At 30.9% G+C, this 27130-nt stretch overlaps 1 protein-coding gene and 1 long non-coding RNA gene across 2 annotated transcripts; both read right to left on the bottom strand.

Moving 5' to 3' along the window:
- Positions 1-3376: 3376 nt before the first annotated feature.
- On the bottom strand, positions 3377-5431 carry LOC112772835 (uncharacterized). The gene is made up of 3 exons (XR_011876460.1): positions 5003-5431; positions 4316-4678; positions 3377-3692 (listed from the first exon to the last, which is right to left on the bottom strand). It is a non-coding gene; the product is annotated as an uncharacterized lncRNA (long non-coding RNA).
- Positions 5432-16861: 11430 nt separating this feature from the next.
- LOC112771494 (large ribosomal subunit protein eL21z/eL21y-like) lies at positions 16862-18242 on the bottom strand. Its single transcript, XM_025816258.3, has 2 exons — positions 17893-18242; positions 16862-17288 (listed from the first exon to the last, which is right to left on the bottom strand). Exons 1-2 carry the CDS (start codon positions 18127-18129, stop codon positions 17031-17033), a joined length of 495 nt encoding a protein of 164 aa, XP_025672043.1. The 5' UTR covers positions 18130-18242; the 3' UTR covers positions 16862-17030.
- Positions 18243-27130: the final 8888 nt, after the last annotated feature.

Below are 27130 nucleotides of genomic sequence, written 5' to 3' on the forward strand. Positions count from 1 at the left end.
CTTGGACCTAATTGCTGGTGCATTGAACAATAAAACCGCCAACATTTTCTTTTTTCCTCCTTTAATAAAATAAAATCCTCCCAGTTTTTATGCAAATTTCAAACATCGTATCTGAAACCACTATTTTTGTTGACAAAGATAGCAACTAAGTTAGGTGGTTTGAAAAAGTACCAAATTGCTAAGACCACTATAGTATAAAGCACAAAGAATGCCTGCTATTAACTTCAAAAACCTTATCATTATTCAAGCAAGATGGTTCCTTAATTTTATTTCATGAGCATCACATTTTAGATTCGAAAATTTATTGTCTATCGTCTCAATCTCTGGCATTTTTAGTAATAATTAATCTCTAGATCCAAGTCATTTAACTAATTAAGTAGCTTTAACCTTCACCTCCACGCGTCATTACCACTAACAAATTTTTGACTTAACGCACGAATATATAATTGCGTTTTTCATGCGGATTTTGTTTTCATTTTCAAATTTTTTGTGCGTTTTCTGCGTTCTCTTCCATCTCTGCATTCTCTGCATTCTCTTTTTTCTCTATGTTTTCTTTGTTCTCTTCGTTCAAGATCAATGTTTTTTTATTTTATTTGAAAATATAGATCAAATTTTTGAAATCAAGCAGTGAAATCAGCTTTAAACAGGTGTTTTTTTGAAAATAATGAATGATTCAAGTTCATACTGTCAATTGAACTAGAGCAAATTAGATTATTATTTTTAATCAAATCAAGTGGCTGAGATGTAGTTCGAATCTAGTTAATGTAGTTTGTTAGTAGTTTATAATTCTGTAGTTGAATAATTTTGTTTTTATTTGTGAAAATCGTTGTTTACGATTGATGGTTTGAATTTGAATGTAATGTAGGAGTTCTAAATCTGAATTATTATTTTGATGAATCTGTTTCGTTCCTAGTTTCTGTGTATTTGGAGATATATATTGGTTTATTTTGAAAATGCTTTCGGTGTATTTTTAAGTTTAGACTGTCAATTGAACCAGGACGAATTGTATTTTTATTTTGAATCGAATCAAGTGGTTGAGGTGTGGTTTGAATCTAGTTAATGTAGTTTGTTAGTATTATGATTCCGTAATTGAATAATTTTGTTTTTGTATGTGAAAATTGTTCTTCATGGTTGATGGTTTGAATTTGAATGTAATGTAGGAGTTCTGAATCTAAATTATTACTTTGATGAATCTGTTTCGTTGTCAATTTCGATGTATTTGGAGTTATAAATTGTTTTATTTTGGAAATGCTTTCGGTGTATTTTCAATTTCTATGTGATGTTGATGAGCAGCTCGTGCCAAAGGTAGGGATGACTTTTAACATGCTTGAAGAAGTTAAAAAATTCTACAAAAATTATTCTAAACTTGCAGGTTTTTCTACGAAAATTCAGAACACAAATAAGAGGAAAAATAAAATTAAGAACCAATTAATTACATGAAGCAGAGAGGGGAAATGAAAATCGAACATATCTCCAATTTAGAAGACAAATCCCTCAGCTGGATTAAATTGTCCTGCAAAAATTTATATACATATATTGAAGGACGTTGGTGTTTGGATCATTTCGAAGGTTCACATTTGTGTTCTCCAAATCAAGCAAAGATGCTTAAACAACACAGGGAATTAAGCATGTCTGTACGCCGTACAATTTAGAATAATGATGAAATTGGAATCAGACCATGGAAAATATATCAATCATTTGTCGTAGCAGCAGGGAGTTATCGTGAATTAAGTTTTATTAAAAATGATGTGAGAAATTACATTACGAGAGAAGTGTGTAATGTTTCGAAACTAGAGGATGTAAAAGAATTTAAAAAATACTTATTAAGAATGAAAGATAAGAATTAGAATTTTTTTTGGAGCTTGAACTTGAGGTTGATCAGTTAATTAAGATGGCTTTTTGGGCGGATGCAAGAAGCAGGGCTGCTTGTGAGTATTTTGGAGATGTTATTTTATTCGATACCACTTACAATACTAACAAGTATTGTTCTGGTTTATGTGCTTTTTGAAACTACTTTCACTGTATATGATATCTTTTTCATGATTTGTTTCTGTGTTGTTGCCATCAGGTATAATTTGGTTTTCGATTTTTTTGTTGGTGTGAATCACTACGGTCATTCAACGCTTCTAGGATATGATTTGATGAAAAACGAGGATATTCAATCATTCAAATAGTTATTTAAATGTTGACTACGTTGTATGGAAAAAAATACTCCAAAAGGCATGTTTACCAATCAATGTGCATTGATGCAAAAAGCTATTGAGGCTTGTATACCCACAACAGTTCATAGATGGTGTATTTAGCATATCATGAAGAAGATTCTACAAAAATTAAATGGTTACAAGCGACACGAAGAAATCGAACACGAGATAAGTCATGTTGTTTAGAACTCTTTTACAAAGAAAGCATTTGATAGGAATTGAAATGTTTTTCTGATGAAGTATGGTGTTGGTGACAGTAAGTAGTTTTTAGGTAATTGTGTCTTTATTAGGATTAACTGGTGTTGTTACTTTTAGTGTCTAGATATTTATGTGTTTTGCTTGTGTAGTAAAGGTGTCAACCTGTATAAATTTTGGTGAATTTGGTTGTGATTTAGGTATTTTCTCATTTTTTAGATCTTTTCAAAGATCGTCATTTATGGATCCCAATTTATCTCGATCATCACTTTTGGGCCTAGATGAGAAGTACACAAAGGAGCAAGAGCACGCATGCTTTTTTTAATTCGGTTTAATTACTCTGCAGGCCCTTATAGTTTCACCGAATTTTCAATTAGGTCCTAATACTTTTTTTTTCTTTTCAATTGGGTCCCTGTACATTATTTTTTTTTCAATTTAGTCCCTGTTAACGTTAAACGTAAAAAAATGTTAGTGAATTGTGAAATTACTTATATACCCTTAGGGACCCAATTGAAAAGAAAAAAAAGTATAGAGACCTAATTGAAAATTCGATGAAACTATAAATATTCAATGAAAGATATTCCTATAATCCTTTTTATTTTGTCACTATCATTCTTTTGCTTATTTATATACAAATTGTACCAAAAATAGTTTTTCTTTTTTATTTTTTTACTTTCAAAATACCTTATTTTTAAAGAACATAAAGAAAAAAAAAAGAATGGATAAAATGAAACAGAAATAGTAGTAATAAGTATATATAAAATTCAATTTCCATTATTCAAGTATTTATTATGATCATATAATATTTTATATTTGTGTGGATTCATAAAATATAATTTGTGTCTTTATCATATCATGGTACACCATAAAAAACCACAAGGTTATATAATTTGTGTTATTGAAATTTAAAATCTAAAAATAAAAACCATAGAAAACATAATTTCAGTGTAATACAGGTAATCTATAAATCAGTTCTTGTGTTGCAGCCTCCCACTCCCACTCTCTAAACCAACATAGGATCAAAAATAAAGAGTAGACTTGAGTTCATCAAGTGTCCCAACAAGAGAGTCCACTAAAAGCTTCAATCAAAGCATACTTGAGTTTATCAAGTGTCCCAACAAGATAGTCCACCAAAAACTTCAATCAAAGCATGGTAGCCTGTAGCCTGCTTTTGAAACAAAGAAAGTCGGAGCAAGATCATCTTTGTGAGGTCTATTTAACTCTTTAGGGGTTCTCCGGTCACCACCATATACACTTCCATGGTTGAAAACAATCACTACCATAGGTAACTGGTATCTAGATTGAAAAGAAGATAAGACATATAAGGCAATACATATTTTCTCAAGTATCGAAAAAAGATAAGACATATAAGGCAACAGTCCAGAATTTTCACTCCACATCCCTGGATTAAACCATTACAAACAGCATTAATAGTCACCGACTCTTATAATTTAGTTTCCAAAAAAAAAGACTCTTGCAAACAATCATAATTTACCTTTACCACTATTCAGTACTCAGTACTCACTAGTAACTAGTAAAAAAAATTTCCTAGAACTTGGAATTTTGGGTTGTCGTATAGTAATTACACCAGCTTATGTAATCCTATCTATCACAGAACTACTAGCTATGGATAGAAACATAAAAGAGTTCATGGAAGATCCTAGTTCAAAACAATTGCAGTAAAAATTTCTGCTAGCATTTTACGATTTGTGGTTAGACCTTAATTTGTTTCTATAAACATTTATTTGAGATGCGTGAATCAATAGAATCAATCATCATATTCTCAATTTCATACACTTTCTCATACTGGTTGTTACTTAACAATGTTGAGACTAAAATAAGAACCATTCCACTATATGACAGATGAAAATATAACTAAAGATAAGGGCATCAATAAGTATGGGTTCAGCAGTATATACCTCAACTTCAATGGTACTAAATCTGAATCCAAAATCCCCTTCAACTGCAACAATAAGTCAATCGGGACAAGCCACTACAGTAGCAATGCAATAACCGAGGACAACCCCTATGGTCCCCCAAGTCCCTGCATCCAACCTAGTCCTGTGCTCTGTCTGAACCAACACAGCCCTACCTACATCCATGGTGTTTGCACCCTCGGACACCACTACCGGAGCCGGGCTTCCGACTCCAAAAATTGCATCTCTTATGATCCTCATTGGTGTTAAGAAATTGAATGGCACAACATCCTTAGCAATCTGAGCCTCCATCTTTGGCGCATTATCCTTAGACTTCTTCAATATAGCTTCTCTCAAGGGTGGTTCCTGGTCAAACAAAAAGATCATCCTTAATATCCTTATTCAGAGTCTCTACAACCGTTTTTGCATTACCAACCAAATCCAAATAGGGTTTCCTTAGCTCAATCTCTTCCTCACTAATATATATATATATATATATATATATATATATTGTAAACCTTAAACCATTACATAGAAAAAAATTCAGAAATCAATTCAAAAAATAGGTATTCAACCACTGCTATATTTTTTGTAATCCAACTCAAAAACCATTATCTCAAAAAAAAATTATCATATGCTTAAATATGTTTCATCAACTTTGAAAAACAAACAAAAAATTTAACTCGTTACCTGTTTTGGCATATTGACTTCAGGCAGCGAGGTGCGGCCCGGCAAGGGAACGCCACGAAACCCACGGACGAACAACGTGGAGCAGAGCAGAGCAGAGCAGACGGACGAACAGTACATAGCATATCAGAAGCGATGGAAGACCACCAACCGACGTACGCTCACACCACCACGAACGATGATGCAGATGGATGATGAACCCAACGAACGGAGGAGAAACGCCAAGAACTTACTGTTCCCTATTTTGCCGTGAGAGGGGAAAAGAAGATAAAGAGATTCGTGAAGTGAGGAAGAAAAAGGAAAAAAGAAGAACAAAGAAAGAAAGAAGATGAAGTGCGTATTTGGCTTGGTGGGTAACAGGTTAACGATCGTGGTGGCGGACATGTCGGCGGTTCACAGCATCCTTGTGCACAACTCCAACAAAGACAGAGAAAGTTAGGGCTGGCAAGGGATCTCTCATTTTGGAGATCAAGGGCTGTTTTGGTATTTTAAAAAAATAGAGAGGTGTTTAATTAGTTATTCTAAATTAATTATGAGAATATTCTATTTTTAACAGAATATTCTGTTATTTTAAACGGTTTTGTCATGGCAGGGACTAAATTGAAAAAAAATTAACACCTAGGGACCAATTGAAAAGAAAAAAGTATAGGGACCTAACAAAAAATTCGGTGAAACTATAGGGACATGCAAAGTAATTAAACCATAAATTTATTACGCACAACATCTCACTTATACAATTTGTCAAACAGTATGATAATTGCCTAAGAAGTAGAGAGTAGAGAGAGAGGATTAGATGCTGCAGATTTTCATACTATCATACCGTATGCAATAAAATCATCAATAGAAGCTCAATTTCAGCATGTGTGTGCTCACGAGAAGTTCAAGGAAGTTCAAGCATAATTTAGAGAAAAGGTGAATTGGATCACAAGATCAACACATTTCGCTCTATGTTTTACGATATATGAAGTTGTAAAATAGGTTTTGAACTCAATATTTTGTAACACCCTAACATTCAAATCCTTATGCTCGAGTCATAAGTCAATGATACTAAGGTGGTACGACTCAAGGTGGAGTTGTAATACATATAACTTGAAGAAAGTATTAAACTAGAAGCCTAAAAAGAGTAAAAGGAAATCATGAGCGCAAACACATACGTATCGGGAATATAGCGCGTTCGTGAAACAAAGTAAAATTAAAAATTAAAAACTTAAAGACAGAATAGAGTAATGACAACGTGTATATATATATAGCCACTAGACACGATCTGCGAAGTTTAGGTCGGTTAGGGTTACAGAATTGAAAATAGTTGATAACAAATCCTAACTCTTCCAAAGATACATCAAAGCCTCTATAGGCAAAGTTTCAAAAGAAATATATACATACATCATTAAATATTTTCCAAAATAAGAGGAGAGATACTAAACAAAGTACAAAGTAGAGTTAAAATAAACTTTTCCATCTTTCAAATAAACTCCAACTCACTGAAAAGCACTAAGACCTGCATCTGAAAAACAAAAGATATATACGGAATGAAAACTCCCAACCCATGGATTTCCAGTACGGTAAAAGTGCCAAAAGAGATACAATATAAGGTAATAGGAAACTCACTAAGCAATCTGAAACTTCATACATTAACATTTCCATCTTAGGTTCTCACTAATCTGTAATCAGGCAACTCTCCTAGGAAATGCTAGTCTAATTCACCTTTACTAAAGTTTTCACAATCATTCCTCTCAAAGTTTTCCATCATCCTCCAAACTCCAAATAGAATAGCCCTTAGCATCAATCAACACCAGCATAAGAGACCTCTCAGATAGGCAAAAACAAGCAAAGCAAATAAATAATGCACAAGTAGATTCAAGTAAGACATTTAGCACATAGATATTTAATTATGCACAATTAAACAAGCCAAGACAAGAAATAACAAGCCCAAACAATTCAATCAAATGCAAATGATGTATGCATGCTCTATGGCTGATGATATCATCTGTTGGTTATACCGGACATATGTCTGGTAGCGAACCCTGGACAGGAATACCACAACATGCATCAAGTGGGACCAAACTCAGAGCAAGGGGGACAACCTCAACCCTTTCCTCTTACCCAGGTGGTGTTACAATTCTCAACTCGAAACAAGTGTAATAAAACTCAACCCTTGTATCTTACCCGGTGTCTCGAACCTTTACCTAGAGCAAGTGGAAAATGCCACTGCATCTTATCCGGTGTCTCAGATCTTTACCCGGAACAAGTGGACAATGCCACTGCATGTTATTCGGTGGTATATCTCAATCAGATTTAATTTTTATTTTCAAATCCATTTTTAATATAGTTTTAATTTATTTAAAAATCATAATTAAAATAAATCCTCATCATCCATCATTCTCATAGCCAACCTCATCATTCTCAATTAAATCTAACTATCATTATTCCTCATTATCACACTCATCTTCATCACACATCCCATTTCATTTGATCCATCTCTCTTCAGTTCACTTTCTCGACTCATTATGTATCATTTCTGACTCCTCTACCCTCCATTACACCGCCTCTAGGCTCATAACGGGGTTTATAGCGGGTTAGAAGGCTCGAAGAATGGTTAAAAACACAAAAATATATTTTCTGCAAAACTGGGTAGTCATGCGTATGCATGCCACCTCTCGTATACACATGATGTTAAAAATTTGGAAAGTTGCGTACGCGGACCACCTCCTGCATATGTGAGAGTGTTTAACATAAAAAGTTTCTGCGTACGCATGCCAATGATGCATACACATGACGTTAAAAATGCCATGTTCGCGTATGTGAGACAATGCCATGTACACAAGAATACTGGGCAGAGCCAGATACTCGCGTCGCGTTACACCTCCGCGTATGCATGCATATAAGAATCCAGAAAAAGCTGATATGCTGCAGAAATGCAGTTTTTTTTACCAAAACTTAAATGCGCATAACTTTTTCGTTAAAAATTATTTTTCAACTATTCTTGAACCGTTGGAAAGATCAATAAATAGTTTTTAATGCCCGCCGAAGTTGGCTTAAAATTAGTTTTTAACCCAAAACAGAATTTTGAACTTTCTAAGAGGTTCTCAAGCCAAAATCAATTTCGACATCAATATAGCACCTACCAACTATCCAAATTTACTCATTTATCCTCAACCAAAGTTCAAGACTACTTAATTTACACATTACAACCGTAAATAATCATTTTCACATCTCCAATCTTCAATTCCTCTATTCTAACAATTCAATACCAAATTTCACACGCTCAATCACATAATTACCATCTCAAGCTCATGCATCAACATTCAATACATTTACCAACTTACCAAATATACCTTTCACGGTCTTCGGCCCAAATTCATGGTCTCTGGCCCAACATTCACGAATTCAATCAACTCAATATTTCAATAATTCATCAATTCATAATTTCAATCACCAATTCATATCACATTCTCATAACTCATAATAACCAATCACCAAATCAAAATCAAATTCAACACTACATAAATTACCACATCTTAATTCCATCCAATCACACAATTCAATCCTCTTCCAAGGAAAATTTGAGTTTGTGCATGTTAGTTGTGCTAATATATGATTTACTTTTTGTATTTGAACCTTTTAGATGGTGAATCAATGGTGTAGTCAAATTTGATCCATTATCATGAGACATGAACATATTATGAATTATCATTTTAGAGATTCAAGAGAATAAGATAGATTTCTCAGTGTTTGTTTGAAGGAATTTTGGTGTTTTGTGATACAGTTTCAGTGTAATTTATGTAATATATTTTTTAATGAAAATGAGGTTTACTTTTATATTTTCTTGTTTTGTTCCATTTTACCATGTTACTGTTTGTTTTGAGATTAGGTTCTTCAATTTTTTCAAGAAATTTGTTTGTTTTAAATATATAGTACACAAACAATTCAATAGCTAAGCAGTATAGAAATTCAACCTACACAATATTTATATCTTCTGATAAAAATTTGCGAAAAAAATTGTAAGCGTTCTCAGTGTTTATTTGAAGAGTTTTCGATGTAGCAATTCTGTATATTTAGAAATTATTCTTCTTTTTCTGCATTTTTGTGAACCTGGATTCATTCAGATTAACAAGATTTCAAGACAGTACATACAGGTTCATAGAAGTCTAATTTTGCTAAAAAAATTTACAAAAAGGTTGGATTGAATATTTACAAAGATATAAATTATGTGTTTATTTTAACTATACATTACACAGACAATTCAGTAGACAACGAGTATAGAAATTCTTAAAAATTTATAGCATTCAAACTATCTACTATCAATATCTCCTGATGTAAATTTACAGTAAGGACTTAATAATGCAGCAGATGAAATCATGAAGGTTTTCCTCCGGCAAACACCATCATTTGTGAAATCATGAACCCCTAAAAACAAAAAAAACAAATATAAGAAACTCTATATTTAACACCTAATTACACCGAAATAAATAAATGATAATGTCACACAAACAAGTACCAGTGCACTTTATGTCAAACCGAAGTGTACCGAATGTATATAATGATAACAACAAATAGAAACAAGAGAATTTATACAGGAAACAGAAATATGTATCACATAAACAACTTACAACAAATTTATTAATTTTTGTTCTTCCATCTGAAGGAGAAGTTTTGTGATATAGGTCAAGGACATGAAATTTTTTTTTGAACATCTGCAATCCATAGCCACCAATGGTCCGCATAGCAAACTGGGACAAATATCTAAAGTTTGGCCAGAGAGAAAAATATTTTAGTCTAATTAGAAACTAATGAAATAATTATTTAAGAGGCTTTAGAAATAAAAAATTACAAATGGATGGGATGCAAGTTTTTTCATAGTCCTCATAATCTTCAATCTGAAAGGGCTTGTTAGTTTTTGGATCAAGGAAGTTGCCCTTATCTTTTGCCAACACTGTATTCTGCAAAATTTGAATAACACTAAAAGAAACAGTTTTAGCACACCATATATTTTACAAATACACAAAAAGTTCAATGGTACTAGAGCTTACCACAATATCAGAGGAGACAGTATATGAGTTTTTCAATTCAATTTTCTTCCTGTTCAAAATGAGACAAACTGCGAAGACCACCTATGAAAACAAAAAACCCAAACTTATTAGATATATGGTACAATAACTCATAAAAGATCACTAATGTTAATCTATAATTACTAAATTTTCAATATATGATTCATCTTTTAAAGATGCAAAGTGCATTCTGGTTGCCTCCAGTTGAGATTCATGGTTCAGCCTAAATATCGTCTCTCACTCATTAGTGCTGTCATCTTGATAAGTCTTGATATTTGTGACCCAGTGATAGCATTTCTCCTTAAGATCGTGTGGTATTTTCTTTTGCTTCACCGAAGTTTTGAACTTGTCAAGGAAGCTCAGAGTAGGTTGTACCTTTTCTGGTAAGAGACTTTGCTCCTTAGCATATTTCAATGTTGCTGCAATCCCAGTATTCATCACTCAATCAACTGTTCCAACTCTGTTGGGATCTCTTGAGATTTTTCCATATTAGCTGGTGGTTCCTTCTCTTGGGTAACTGTAGCTTCATCGCTTGATTGACTAAACCCAAGACTAAATGATGGTGCACCAAAGTCATCCTTCAATGCAGCATTAGCAACCATCATTAAGGCTTGAGCGGGTAGATGGTTGCATGATGACACATAAAATAGTTTAAAAATGACAGAAAATATTAAAAAAGAATTTAATTAAGTAGAACTTACACGTTAGAAGGAGCTACATGCTGAGTTTGCTTTTGGAGAGCTTCCTCATGAGCTTCTTGTTGAGGTTGTTCTTCCGTCCTCTGTGGGAGACTTCGCAATAGGTTGTTGAGGTTATGGAAGACTGCAGGATTACACAAAAAAAATTATGCAGAAAAACTATTAGAAAAAGAATTTAATTAATATAACAATACCAAGTGCACCTCAATTCACATGAAATACACCGAAAGACAAACCAAATATACCGCTATTATTTCTTGATTACATCATACAATGTCAGTTCAAGAAGATATGCAACTGAATCAAACATGCACAAAATGATATCAGAATCACTACAACAACATTTTGTTGCCTACTTACAATAAAAAAGGACAACAATACTAAGTGCACCTCAAATCACATACAATACACCGAAACTATTAGAAAAGGAATTTAATTAATAATTACGCATTAATAGGTTCTTCTTCCATATATTCCTCTGTGGGAGACTTTGCACTAGGATGTTGAGTTTGTGGAGGGCTTGAGATAGGCGTTTCTGAAAAAGGAGCAAATACTTGAAGTAAAACTTTAATGAAGACAAACAATGGAGAAGTTAATATGCAGTAAGCATTCAGGTGAAAATGATTAACTCAATGATTAGAATATTGAAAGTGAATTGAAAAACTCACATATCTAGTGGTTCAGATTGAGAATGAGTTTATTTTTGAAGAACAATCATTTGTTCTTTAGGATCATTTTCAAAAGTTGTGCTACTGATCCTTTCCTTCAATTTGATTTCTTTTTCTATTATTGGTTCCTAAACAGGGTTTGGTTCATGCACTGTTTCATCTTGTTCTTTAAACCTGTAATGCACCGAAATCATCTCACCACTACACTCCAAGCATTTAATAAAAATATAACTTCTGTTGTATAAGAACTTATATAGTTGCAATTTTTTTCTTGCCTTTTTTTCTTGAATAAAATCTTAAAGGGTTTTTTCTTCTAAAAAAATATATGAAATCAGAAGCAGATTATGGTAGCACAAGAAATAAAGAAATGATAAGAGAAACAAAAATTACATGTTATCACTTGATTGATTTACAGAGCTCTGATAGCGTGTTTGTGTTTGAAACATAGGATCATTTTCACTCGACAAATTTACGTGTGGCTTTCTAAGGACAAAATAAACATTATTTAGTAAAACTAGAGTAATTACATCAAGTTTTAGAAAATTTTAACAAAGAAAGAAATTTAGATATTGAATCTTACTTTTGCGAAGAATCATAGTGAGCTTCTGTGGAGTGGAGCCCACTTTCTAGAATATCTCTAGTGTTTTCCTACATCTTGAAAAAGCAAACAATCATCATGCAAAAAATACAATAAAAAATACAAAAAATTAACACATACTTTTGTGCAGGCTTATAATTTATTTTCTTCACTCTTGCTTTTGTTATTTGTTGCATTTCTTTACTTATGACAATACATGCGAAAAATTCTGTTAATAAATAAAATTTAAATGAAAAAAACAAAACATAGCATTACAATGATAGTTTCTGAATCTTACTTATCATCAGATTTAGTTTCTTTTTGGGAAGATAAATCCACAACAACATCCACTTTTTGGATTTCATCATAAAAAGGCAAACAATCACCAGGCAAATAAACACAATAAAATTGACAAAATAAACCAAAAATTGACGCATACTTTTTTGCAGACTTGTCATTTTTTTTAGTCTTCTTTTTGTTATTTTCTCCATTTCTTCACTTCTGATAATACATGCAAAAAATTCTGTTTATAAAAAAAATTTTGATGAAAAAACAAAACATAGGATTACAATGATAGTTTATGAATCTTACTCATCATCAGATTCAATCTCTGTTTGGGAAGATGAATCTTCAATAACGCGCTTCTTTTTTTTGGATTCCATCCTAAAAAAATACAAACACACGAGGTAAATAAATGGAATAAATATTTACAAAAGGCGTCTAAAAGTAATATTTCCTTCTTTGCCATTCTCTAAGGTTATTTTTTTCTCTTCGATGTCTTGTGTGATTCATGTTCAGAATCAGACTCATACTCAGAAACACTTTCACTTTTCGAACATGAGTGCGATATAACAGTCTTCTTCTTGTGTGACTTCTTTTGTTCTTTCTTTTTTTGCTTCTTTTTTCCCTTCTTTTTTTCTTTTGATTGGTCTTTCATCTGTGCTCTTTTCACGATGCCCTAAAACAAAAAAAAAATATTAGTTAGCATAATATATTTAAAACAAATACACTAAAATTGAAGAAAAGATTTCTGTTGAGTTACCATTTTATTCTTTATCCCAGCTTCTATTTTTTCAACTAGCTTTTTCTTAGTCCAATGTTGAACCCAAAGTGATCCAGAAATTGTATCCACCGACTTATTCTTTTTTGTGAATTCACGAAAATATACAATCATCAAAGTAAAGAGGCAGCCATCAATTGTAGTTTTTTTTTTTTAATCAATTTGTGCCCTCTGATGTCCTTGATAAGGAAGTTGAGCACATGAGCATGCCAATTCCATTCTTGTATTGTGTCCACATGAAGAATGGACAATATGTGAACATAAGAAATTTTATTTATTGTTGTCGGCAACAAAAACCACTTCTGAATAAAGAGAACGAATGTCCTCTTGAATTTCAGCTGATTTTTTTTTGCCATCAACACTCATGTCCATCATAGAGTTTGTCAATTGTGACAAAGTCCAGCCTTTGAAGTTTTCAATAACTTTCTTTTGCTCCTCACTGATTCATTTATTTTTAATTTTGTTTGGATAGTGCTCTCTTACAACAGCAGTAAAAATATTTCAATAATACATAAATAATTTAAAAAATATCAAAATTTGATTTATAGAATAAATTATAAAATAAATTTTTACCAGATACATTCAAGCTAAGGGCATCTCCTATTTTTTTATGGGTGATCTCAATTACATCGTAACGCATGTGCAGTGTGTTATCGTATAAATCAAATGAATATGTCATTTTTTTGAGGAGCTTATGCGGCATATTTAAGGTAGGAATATACGTCGTAGCACCAAATCCCAATTTTTCGACAATAGGTTTCTTATCATTGCCTATATTATGGAATATATTATGAATGGATCTTGTGGAGCATCTCAAATCATGAGTTTTCTGTAAATAAATGAGAATCATGTTACATAACTATATTTATACAAAAAAAAAATTGAGTCGTTTTGATATATATATATATATATATATATATATATATATATATATATATATATATATATATATATATATATATATATATGCTTACATTATATTTTGGTGCTTCCTTTTTTGCAGTGCTCTTCTTAACAATTTTTTTATTGTCATTTTTTCTGTAAAGAATAAAAATGAGGTTAATAAGTGATAACAATACCAAGTACACCTCAATTCACATGAAATACAAAACAAATACACTGCTGTTATCTCTTTGATTGCATCACATAATGTCTGTTCAAAACACATGCAACTCAATCAAACATGCACAAAATGACACCAGAAGCACTACAACAAGTTTCTATGGGCTAGTTATAACAAATGCATGAACAAAATCTCTAAAAAATAGACAAAAATACATGCAAATCATTCAAACATGAAAAATAAAAATCAAAAGCACTATAACAACATTATGTTGCCTAGTTATAACAAAAAGAGGACAACAATACCAAATATACCTCAATTCATATAAAATACACTGAAATATAATCCAAATATGCCACTATTATTTCTTGATTGCATCACCCAATGTCAGTTCAAAAACACATGCAACTCTATCAAACATGCACAAAATGACACCATAAATACTATAACAAATTTCTATGGGCTAGTTACAACAAATGCATGAACAAAATTCCTCAAAAATAAAAAAAAAACACATGCAAATCACTCTAACATGCAAAAAAATATCAGAAGCACTACAACAACATTATGTTTCCTAGTACAAAAAAAAGAGAACAACAACACCAAGTACACTTCAATTTACATGAATACACCGAAAGTTGTTACTGATTATTACACACATACTCAGTTCGAAACATGCAAACACTCAAACATGCACAAAAACACATTCAAATCTCTTAAATACTTGCAAATATAGGTTAAACTATACGAGAAACACTACGTAATATTTTTATACCGACCTAACACAGTTATAACCAAATGAACAATATAGTGAGAACAGTAATATATACTTTAACGCAAGAACACAAAATGAATCTACTAAATAAATAAAAATATGACTATTTAGTATTTCGCGATCGAAAATGAGAAATAAAAAGTGAAAAAATTGGACGATTAGTGAACAGTACCTTCAATAATCTTTCGTCTTCTGTTTCTGTGTTTCTTGGTGAAGATTTCAAACGTAGCTTTGAGAATTCCTTGAGTTTTCGCGACGATTTTGAGATATTTTTGAGAAATTGAGTGTCGTTTTAATTTTGATTGTTGCAGTTTTGATCAAGGGAGAAGAAGCGTTTTTCATATTAACGTTTACGGTATTAAACAGTTGTTGCGAAAGTGGGTATTTACACGTTCTCTAATTTGAGGTTGGTTTTTGTTGAATTTAGGCTATTGGTTAGGTTTAATTACCAAAAATACTTATATGTGTAGCATAACTATTTTAATAAGAGTTCAACTATAGAACTAATAATTTTTAATCAATATCAGTTAATCTTTTTTATTATCAAATTTTAAATCTAAATTCTAACTCTAAACCTTAAATCCTTTGAAAAATGAAGGTTAAAAAAAATAATTTTATAATAAAAATTAATTAATATTAATTAATTAAAAATTAATTCTTATACTTATTCTTTTAAGAGAAAATTCCACTCCCTTCCCCTGCGAGACGCTAAAATGATGCTCCCCTCCCCTCTATTTTATAAATTTACATTCTCCTCCCTTCTAACTTTTAAAAAACCTCCAATTTAATTTATTTTAAATTTTTGTGTTAACTAATATTAACTTTATCTATTTTTTAAGAAAAAAATATTTTTTTAAAAAAAATACTCATTAACAAAAATTTTATTTTTTATCATTAAATTTTACTTACTAAAATACCCTTTTAATAAATTATTTTTTTATTGATTAAATTGTATTTTTATTAAAATAATTTTAAGAAAATTAATAATTAAATTATTTTTTTAAGATACCTGCATTTCAATAATTTTTTAATTATTAAATTATGATTTTACCAAAATTTTTATTAACAATTATTTTTATATTTTACTATTAATTTTTTTATACCAATATATATTATTTTAACATTAAATAAAAAAATTTTACCACTGTTAATATATATAACAATTAATATATATCAAAAAATTAATAATAAAATATAAAAAAATTGTTAACAAAAATTTTGGTAAAATTATAATTTAATAATTAAAAAATTATTGAAAAGTATTTTAGAAAAAAAATTATATAATTATTAAATTTTTAAAAAAATACAATTTAATCAATAAAAGAATAATTTATTAAAGAATATTTTAATAAGTAAAATTTAATGATAAAAAATAAAATTTTTACTAATGGGTATTTTTTTAAAAAATAATTTATTTTTTCTTAAAAAATGGATAAAGTTAATTTTAGTTAACACAAAAAGTTTAAAATGGATTAAAAAATAGGTTTTTTAAAAGTTAGAAGGGAGGAGAATGTACATTTATAAAATAGAAGGAAGGAGAGTGTCATTTTAGCATCTCGCAGGGGAGGAGAGTGTAATTTTCTCTTCTTTTAATAAATATAGTCTCTTATTTTAGGAGCGATTCTTAAGAAAATAAAATTACATTCTTGTGGGAAAATATAACTGTTGCCAAACAATACGAAAAGGATTGGAATCTCTAAAGCACCAAATGAATCTCAAAGAAGAAAAACAAAACACCTATTTTTTTCCTTTTTTTATTTCATTGCCAGCTATTTTCCGCACGTAATATGAATTTTCATATAACATGCCTAATTTCAAGTAACATTCAACCCAATTACTCATCTTTATTTGTCTGTGTTAAATATGTCATGCATTTGTGTTGTTTAAGCACAAATAAAATGATCTGGACATATAGCATGACAGTAAAAAAAAATGCTTTGAACATTCCAGTCAAATTATGATCACGGTTGAAATAAGTACAAATTTCAGTTATAACTTATAAATAAATATTGAATCCACAGATTAATTTGAGATATAATATACATCTATTATCAATTGATACTAAAATCATTTAATTTTAAAATAAATTTGTTTATTCAAAATTATAATATCAAAACATTTTAAAGGTTAAAGAACAACAACCTAATAGCCTCCTTTAAGATCATTGACAACATCATATGGAATGGGAGTGACAGTCTCTAAAGTGGCAGCTTCAACCATGAATCCAGGTTTAGGTCCCTCAGGCTGCCTCTTGGTACTGATTTGTTGTCCATTAGCCTTTGCCTCAGTCTTGAGTTTGTCATTGTTGATCTTCCTGAGGCGGAACTCTTCGGTGCACCTGGAAGGCATAACATGCTCCACACGCACATGAATTCTCTTCCTGATTATTCTGTTCCCCACCTGACTCACACACAAACATTTAGATAATTAATTCATACATCAGAAACTATTTACAAACAAATTCTTTTATTCCTACAAGAAGTAAGCACAACTTTTTACTTTTTAATATATTTGACAAAATTTTAATAATAAAAATTAAAAAAAAAATTAAAAATTATAATTTAAATTTTTACTTAAAAAACATATTTTTAACATAATAACTAAATAAAAAATATTTTTATATTATTACTTTTAAACATAATTATTAAGTAAAAAATATTTTTGTATCAAATATACAATTATCAAATTATTTTTATTTTTTTTAAAATTTTTTTAAAAAATCATTTAAAAAGATGTAAAATCTCATTCAAACAAACCCCGACTTACATCGTAAGTATCAAATTTAAAAAGACTTACAAATAGTTAATTGAATTAAAGAATACTAAACATGTATAACCTAATTTGTGTCGGCATGCAATTGACCATTAACAACAAGCAATTAAATTATGATTTCCAGATATTAAAACCCTAATGTCCAAATCAGACATACAAATTACAACGAAATAAACAACAAAAATCATAGTGAGAATATCACAAATACAAGAATCAGATCCAAAAATGTTACCTGCTTGTTGACCTCAACACCAATGGCGCGCTTCGTGACGTTCCAGACACGACCAGTGCGACCATGGTAGAACTTGTGAGGCATACCCTTGTGGACAGCGCCATTGACTTTGATGTCAACATAGTCACCGATGTGGTAGGTCCTGAGGTAAGTAGTGAGGGCAATAGTACCCTTCTTCCTAAATGGACGAGAGAACAAATCTCTGGTGCGTGACCTCAAACCATGACCGGCCGGCATTTTACCTTACTTAAAGCACACCACAATCTAGGATTTTTTTCTACTTAAGAATATAACGACTTCACTATAAATGTTTATAGAGGTTTTTTCTGCATTTTTTTGGGCCATGAATCTTCTTATGCTCCTAATTTTATGGGCTGGAATATGATGTGACTTTTTTTATATGAAATAACTATTTGCCTCTTTAAAAAGGTTAAATTTTTTTTCTTCTTCAAAATTATTTGTCTACGTGCTTTATTATTATTAAAATTTATTAATTACCATTCATCCTTAAAATACATAATAAAATTATTATTAATAAAAGACTTTAAAATTTATTTAATAAATATAAAATAAATATATTTAAAATTTATATTTTTTATATTTTTAATATTTTTTTAATTTATACTCATAATATATATCTTTCATAAATAAACTATTATTATTATTATTATTATTATTATTATTATTATTATTATTATTATTGGGCCATGTAATGTCGGAAAGATGTGAGAAGATTATAATAAACACGATAAATAATAGTAATAAACCATATAAATTTAAAGGACAATTTACATAAATAAATTGTTTGTCCCTCAAATTTATGTAATTGCATTGTTTAAAAAATGAAGACGCAAATACATTGTTTCATATATTTATAGAAACCGTTGCTGCCAGTAGCGGTTTATCAAAACACGTAATCCACTATAGCCAGCAGCGGTTTACATGCGAATGGAGGAACACAAAAACCGCTAGAGGCTGTAGCGGTTTCTGTTTGTTGATGCTTGGCCTACTGGCAGTAGCGATTTATGTATATTGGGACATGTACGTAAACCGCTAGAGGCAGCAGCGGTTTACGTTAATTAGAAAAAATATTTGTTTATGCTAAATTAAGTTACAAAAAGATTGAGAGAAAGAAAACGAGTATATATTTTTTGCAATCATATGATTTATATGGATAAAAAATGAAGTAATTTTTAAAGAAAAAGGGTATGCTTTAGTGAATTTTTTACTAAAAATAAATTATATTATCATTCATGAGTTTTAAAAGGGATGAAGATAAAAAAAAATTTAATCTTAGTTTATATATTTTAGTACTCTGTGAGTACTCACTCTTTGATTTGCTATTTAATCTCATTTTAATAATAAATACAAATAAAAAATTATTACATGCATATTTATATTTTTTATTTTATTCATCAAAATTATGATGCTATCACTATTATTTATCCAATTAATCAACTGTAAAATACAAATATTTTTATTTTTTGGTATAAGACAACAAAGTTGCACAAATAAAAAAAAATCATTTGGCTAGAACCTCAAATGTAAATCAGCAGCAAAGAACACAACCCATTTTTCAAACTCTCCAATCTCCTTTGTATGGTTGATATAAATAAAAGAGAATGAAGTGATTTTTAAAGAGAAAAATATATGATTTAGTAAACTTTTGGCTAAAAATAAATTATTTTATTATTTATAAATTTTAAAAGAGATGAGAATAAAAAAAATTAGTCTTGGTTTATATAATTCAATACTTTGAAGACTGTATTTTTTTATTTGTAATTTGGTCTCACTTCTAATAATAAATACAAATAAAAAATTTATTACATGCATATTTATATTTTTTAAATTATATTGTGAAATGATAAATTAAATTTTTTATTTATAATATTATTTAAATAGTATATACCATTAATTAAATTTTTTATTTATAATATTATTTTCTCTCAATCTTTTTGTAACTTAATTTAGCATAAACAAATATTTTTTCTAATCAACGTAAACCGCTGCTGCCTCTAGCAGTTTACGTACATGTCCCAATACACAGTAGCGGTTTATGGTCAAGCATCAACAAACAAAAACCGCGACAGCCTCTAACGGTTTCTGTATTCCCCCATTCGCATGTAAACCGCTACTGCCTATAGCGGATTACGTGTTTTGATAAACCGCTACTGACAGTAGCGGTTTCTATAGATATATGAAATAATGTATTTGCGTCTTCATTTTTGAAACAATGCAATTGCGTAAATTTAAAGGACAAACAATTTATTTATGTAAATTGCCCAAATTTAAATGTGATTTTTTTTTTACCAAAGATAGGAGACTCGAACCCGCAACCTCTTAATTGAGTATGGGGAGTCTATGCCATTTGAGCTATTACTCATTGGCAAAAAAATTTGGAAGATAGGAGACTCAAACCCACAACCTCTTAATTGAGTATGGGGAGTCTATGCCATTTGAGCTATTACTCATTGGCAAAAAATTTGGAAAGATAGGAGACTCGAACCTGCAACCTCTTAATTGAGTATAGAGAGTCTATGCAGGTTCGAGTCTTCTATCTTTCCAAATTTTGCCAATGAGTAATAGCTCAAATGGCATAGACTCCCCATACTCAATTAAGAGGTTGCGGGTTTGAGTCTCCTATCTTCCAAATTTAAGTCAATGAATAATAGCTCAAATGGCATAAACTCCCCATACTCAATTAAGAGGTTGCGGGTTCGAGTCTTCTATCTTCCAAATTTTAAGAGAATTACATTTTAGTTACCAGTAAATTTAAATGTGATTTATACATAAACATTTTTACAAACATGCATTTGACATATTCAAATAAAACAATATAGTTTTTAGGTTTAGATAGCATGTCTAGTTAAAAATACAATGCAAAATGCAAAGAAATAAATTAAAGAGAAAATTCCACTTCCTTCTCTTATGAGATGCTAAAATGACACTCCATTTTCTTCTATTTTATAAATGTACATTCTCCTCCCTTCTAACTTTTAAAAAATCTCATTTTTAATTCATTTTAAATTTTTTATGTTAACTAATATTAACTTTATCTATTTTTTTAAAAAAAAAAATTTTTTTGAAAAAATACCCATTAACAAAATTTTTTTTATTATTAAATTTTGCTTACTAAAATACCCTTTTAATAAATTATTTTTTTATTGATTAAATTGTATTTTTATTAAAATACTTTTAAAAAAATTAATAATTAAATTATTTTTCTAAGATACATACCCTTCAATAATTTTTTAATTATTAAATTATAATTTTACCAAAATTTTTGTTAACAATTATTTTTCTATTTTATTATTAATTTTTTAATATCAATATATATTATTTTAACATTAAATAAAAAAATCTTACCACTGTTAATATATATAACAATTAATATATATTGATATTTAAAAATAATCTTACTAAAATTTTTTATATAATGTTAAAATAATATATATAGATATCGAAAAATTAATTGTAAAATATAAAAAAATTGTTAACCAAAATTTTGGTAAAATTGTAATTTAATAATTAAAAAATTATTGAAGGGTATTTTAGAAAAAAAATTATATAATTATTAAATTTTTTAAAAAGTATGATTTAATTAATAGAAAAATAATTTATTTTCTCTTAAACAATGGATAAAGTTAACATTAGTTAACACAAAAAATTTAAAATAGATGGAAGAGGAGGTTTTTTAAAGTTAGAAGGGAGGGGAATGTACATTTATAAAATAGAGGAGAGGAGAGTGTCATTTTAGCATCTCGCAGAGGAGGGGAGTGTAATCCTATAATTATCCAATATTGACATTGTTAACATAAAAGAATTATTACAATAGAACATTTGGATTAAAATTTGGGTAATAATATTTGAATGAAAAAACAAACAAATGAAATGAGTATAATAATTAGTAAGTAAAAATAAGAAAATTTTTTTAAAACTATGAAAAAATACGGTCTAATTTTGAAATTATAGAACAAATTTAGAAATTGCTGTACTTTACAAACTAACCCTTCAGTTTAAATTTTAAATTCATCTAAAAGTAAAAAAATATACATCTATTATCTAGCAGAAAAAATAATGTGGGAGCTATTGCGGGGTTAACAATAATCGGAGGTTCAAAAGCAATATCAAAGACACACGTTGAGTAGTGGGTAAGGTTTGGGGATAGGAATACAAGATTCTTTCATATTCAAATTCGTGTGAAGGAAGTATAATAAGATTCATGGCCTTTTTCTCAAGGATGGAGTGTGGGAAACTGTTCCAGAGATTCTGAGTCGAAAAGCATAGTCTTTCTACTAAAGCTTATTCTATCATTTGGATGATGTTGATTTAGGTTGCCTTAGTGATGTGACTCTTCCTTCTCTGAATAAGAAAACTTGCAATGATCTTATGACACTAGTTACTATGGAGGAAGTCAGAACAGTTGTTTTTCACATGAACTCTTTTAAAGCTCCGGGTCCTAATGGGTTTCAAGCTTTCTTCTTCAAGGAATATTGGAAGATCATTGGTCTTGATATTTGGAAGATGGTTAAGCAAGCATTCTCCGGTGTTACTCTTAATCCGAGAATGATGGAGACTTTACTGGTTCTTATTCCAAAGGTTGAATCACCGGTATCTATGAAAGATTTCAGGCCGATTAGTCTCTGCAATGTAGTTCACAAGATCATCACGAAGGTCCTTGTTAATAGGCTCCGTCCTCATCTTGCAGAGATTGTTGGCCCGCTTCATGGAGGATTTATTCCAGGACGAAAAAATCCTAACAACATCATTATTGCTCAAGAAGTTCTCTACTTTATGAAGAAGACTAAATCAAAGAAAGTCACACTGGCCTTTAAGATTGATCTGGAGAAAGCTTATGACAGAGTTGACTAGAGGTTTTTAGCCCATACCCTTAAGAGCTTTGGTTTTTCCAGCCCTACAATTAATTTCATTATGAATTGTGTCACTGCTCCTTTCTTATCTATTTTTTGGAATTGGAATCATCTGAATGGCTTTACTCCTAGCCGGGGTCTTAGACAAGGAGACCCTATGTCACCTTATTTTTTTGTGTTATGTATGGAGAGATTGACATGCTTTATTTGTCATCAGGTTGATTTGGGTTTGTGGAAAACAGTTGCTGTTTCTAGAGGGGGACCAAGAATATCTCATTTAATGTTTGCGGATGACTTGCTTCTATTCTGTAAAGCTATAAAGAGACAAATGCAAAATGTGATGTTGGTTTTAGAGAATTTTTGCAAAGCATTTGGAATGAAGATTATTGTGGAGAAGTCTAAAGCGCTTTGCTCTAAGAATGTCTCTGCAACAAGGAAAGATGTTTTCACTGGGGTATCCTCTATCAAATTTGTCCAAGACTTGGGCAAGTATCTTGGAGTTACCCTTCACCATTCTAGGGTGACCCGTTCAGCTTTCAATGGTGTCATGGATAAGATTCGAGGTAGACTAGCAAGCTAGAAAGGGATTTTACTCAATTGGGCTGGTAGACTCTGCTTGGTTAATTTTGTTGCAGCTGCTATTCCCACGTACCAGATGCAGGTCTCCATTTTTTTCAAAGGAATTATTAGTAAATTGGAGTCTATGATGAGGAATTTTCTTTGGAAAGGACAAGTTGATGGAAGAGGATTGAATCTTGTTAGTTGGAATGTACTGGTTACTCCAAAAAAATATGGAGGTTTGGGATTAGAGATCCTTATTGTGTGAATATTGCTCTTCTTGAGAAACTAGTTTGGACTTTTTTTCAGCAGCCAAACAAGTTATGGGTCCAATTGTTGGATGCCAAATACCGATCATCTCTATATGACAGTTTTAGTTGTCTTAAGAATAAGGGCTCTCCCATTTGGAGGAGTCTTTGCAAGGCTTGGGAAGTGTTGAAGGATGGGTTTGCTTGGTGTATTGGGATTTGAACCAGAATTTTTGGTTTTCTAGCTGGAGGAGAGAAGGACAATTATCTAATGATATATGTTTACATTTCTGATTTGAATCTCCGGATACAAGATATTTGGTTGGTTGGTAGGTGGCATTTGGATACTCTTTATTCTCCTTTATCTCAAAATATGAAAGGTAATATTCTTTCTTACAATCCAGATGTGTAAGCAGGTCCGGAAGTGGGTTGGTATTGGTTTGGGTCTGCTGCCAAAGTCTATGACTCACACAATGGTTACTTGTGGTTATGTAAGCAGTTCTTTGGTTGGGAGGAGCGGGAGAATTGGCTTTGGCTTTGTCGCCAGTTTGTTCCGGAAAAGCACAAGTTTTTGGCTTGGCTGTGTCTTAAGGAGGCTCTTTCTACTGCAAGTTTTCGCTTCAGAAGATGGATGTTGTCATCGGATAGGTGCCCAAGATGTCTTTCTAGCCAGGAATCAGTTATAAATTATATTTGAGATTGTCCAAAAGCTCAGCTTGTATGGCATAGGTTGGAGATTTCTTGTCATCCTTTGGATTTGAAGAACTGGTTCTTGTATCATAGCAGAGAGCATCCGTTCAGGTTCTTTTCGAGACTTTGGTGGATATGGCGAGCAAGGAATAATGACATCTTTAATCCTCATGAAACTTGGCCTCCGGAAAAAGTAATTTGTCTGGCATTAACTTCAGAAAATGAGCTTAGGAGTATTTTTGAATTACAACGTGTGTCCCTTCCCTCTATTCTAAATGGTTTTTGAAATCCCCATCCATTGGTACTTTCAAGATTAATTGTGATGCTAGTTATCCTGGTTCAGGTGATAGTGTTAGTTTTGCTTGTGTTATTAGACATTGTAATGGGAGTTGGCAAAGGGGGTGTTTGGGAATGACTGAGAGTGATAGTATTCTTCAAAGAGAATTATTTGCTATTTGGAGAGGATATCTCTTAGCCTGGGATGTTGGTCAACGAGATGTTATTTGTGAGACGGATTGTGTGGAAACGTTTAATCTTGTTGTTAATCACCAAGATGGTTTTGGGTTTATTGATCCTTTGGTGCTCAAAATAAGAAATATCATGCATTAGAATTGGTGTGTTGACTTTCGTTTGATTATGAGAGATGCAAATACGGTGGCAGACACTATGGCAAAGATGGCGATGAAGTTACAACTTTCTCATGTGGAGCTTCCTTTACCTTGGGAGGAGTTTAAGAGTAGTCTTAAATGGGACTGTCCCTCTATTTAAGCAGTTCCTTTATTTTGTTTGTTTTGTTTTTCTTTGTTTAGTTTATTTAAGTCACCAAAAAAAAAAAGACACATGTTGAGCTGCGAGAAGAGAGAGTAAGGAATTCCAAACTCCCACGTGTCAGCTAGAGGTTCTCTCCCAATATAAATTTATCTTATAACAATAAACTAGCAAGAGGCCCGCGCTCTTGGGGATTGAGTTTATGAAATTAATAACAATCATATGAGATGAACATGATAATGATATGTTTGTCATATATATTTATTGATCTTAAAATTATGATAATAATGATGTAATTAATAATTTTAAATCATGTATTAATTAAACATGTTTAATTAATATCAATACATGGAAAGAAAATGAAGATTAGTTAAAACAAAACTCTACATTTTCCATACTAGAAATTGATAGTTGTGCTGCAATAAATTAAAAATACCAAGTGAGTTTGCAAATTAATAATGTGTACACTAGATAGATACAATGTTAAGGATAAAGATTGGTCAAATTTTAAAAACAAAATATTGAGACATAAATAAGTAAGAGATAATTAAAGAAAGAAGTTAGAAGAATTAGGAATATCATCCTTATGAATTGTGTGCGACACAATATGCTGAAGTCAAATATTTCTGAAAACTTCATGATAAACGACATTGTTGGTTTCAATGTAATTGTTTGAATCGTCATGAGAAATAACAATCTTTAATCCATATTTGTTAGTAACTCTTAAGACTGTAATATATAGTTAGTCATGTGTGAATACTTGCTGTTTAAGAAGTAGCCCAACATAATCCGATGATTGTTCTTAACTTTTATTTATAGTCATGACATATGAGAGCATCAAATAAAATTGCCTTCGTTGAAGCTTAAATGAAAATTTTGTATCCAAAGGAGTTAATGTCATCCTAGGTATGAAAACCTTTTCAACTTCTGCTTCCATACCTTTATTGCCAAGCCTTGTGATAACTAATCTAGTACCATTACAAAGGCTTGCTGAATAATCATTATTTCCAATAAGCATCACAAGACACCCATGCTTGAAGCAAAGCTCATGATTTGGAAGTTTGGGAGATTTAATAGTTGCCGAAAATTCTGGAGTGTTAATAAACGTCAATTTTGTGGTTTATCTTAGTGCTTAATTTGGGAGATTTTATCAACTTTTCTCATATTTATTCAATGAAATAGCATGATTTTGTAATTCTCCCTAATTTTGTGCTTAAGAGTGAAAACATACTTTTTGGGCCTTTAAATAGCTAAATTTAATTTACTTTAATTCCGTTCTATGCCTTGATGTATTTGTTGAGTGATTTCAGATTCATAAGGCAAGTATTGGATGGAAGAAGTGAAGAGAAAAGCATGCAAATTGGAGAATTCATGGAAAAACAAGGATTTGGAGTGCATATAGCGACGCGCACGCGTGAAGAGGTGCATCGTCGAAGGCGACGTCGTACGCGTGACATGACGCGTACGCGTGACAAGAAAAAGCTAGACGACACGTACGCGTGACCCACGCGTACGCGTCACATCCACACTACAAGAAAAACACCCATTCAAGTACACTTGAAAAGTGTAGCCAAAAGTGAAAAAACTGATGCCTTAGGCTACGGCTACGCTTTCTGGGCTACGGCTACGCTTTTTAGAGAGATTCCTATTCGGCCGTTGCCTATTCTCAAAGGCTACGCTTTTCTGTACTAAGGGCTACGGTTTTGGCGTTTGGGAATAGGGTGTGCTTTTCAAGTGATGCTATCCAGGACCAAAGACTACGCTTTTCAGCTTCTATTTTTACCAGAATAGGTTACGCTTTTCAGTGCTACTACATCACCTGTAAAGCGTAGCCACATTGTATTCCATGGCTACTTTTTATAAGTGTAGCCTTAGGTCCCTCGTTTTTTTTTTGTATACTATAGCTACTGTATATAAGTGTGGCCTTAGGTCTCGTTTTTTTTTTATTTTTTTTGTATACTATAGCTACTGTATATAAGTGTAGCCTTAGGTCTCGTTTTTTTTTCTGTATATATATATATATATATATAATAATAATAATAATAATAATAATAATAATAATTATTATTATTAATACAACATAATAGTTAATATGATTACATG

Source organism: Arachis hypogaea, chromosome 18 (genome assembly GCF_003086295.3).
Source record: "Arachis hypogaea cultivar Tifrunner chromosome 18, arahy.Tifrunner.gnm2.J5K5, whole genome shotgun sequence".
Classification (NCBI taxonomy): Eukaryota; Viridiplantae; Streptophyta; class Magnoliopsida; order Fabales; family Fabaceae; genus Arachis; species Arachis hypogaea.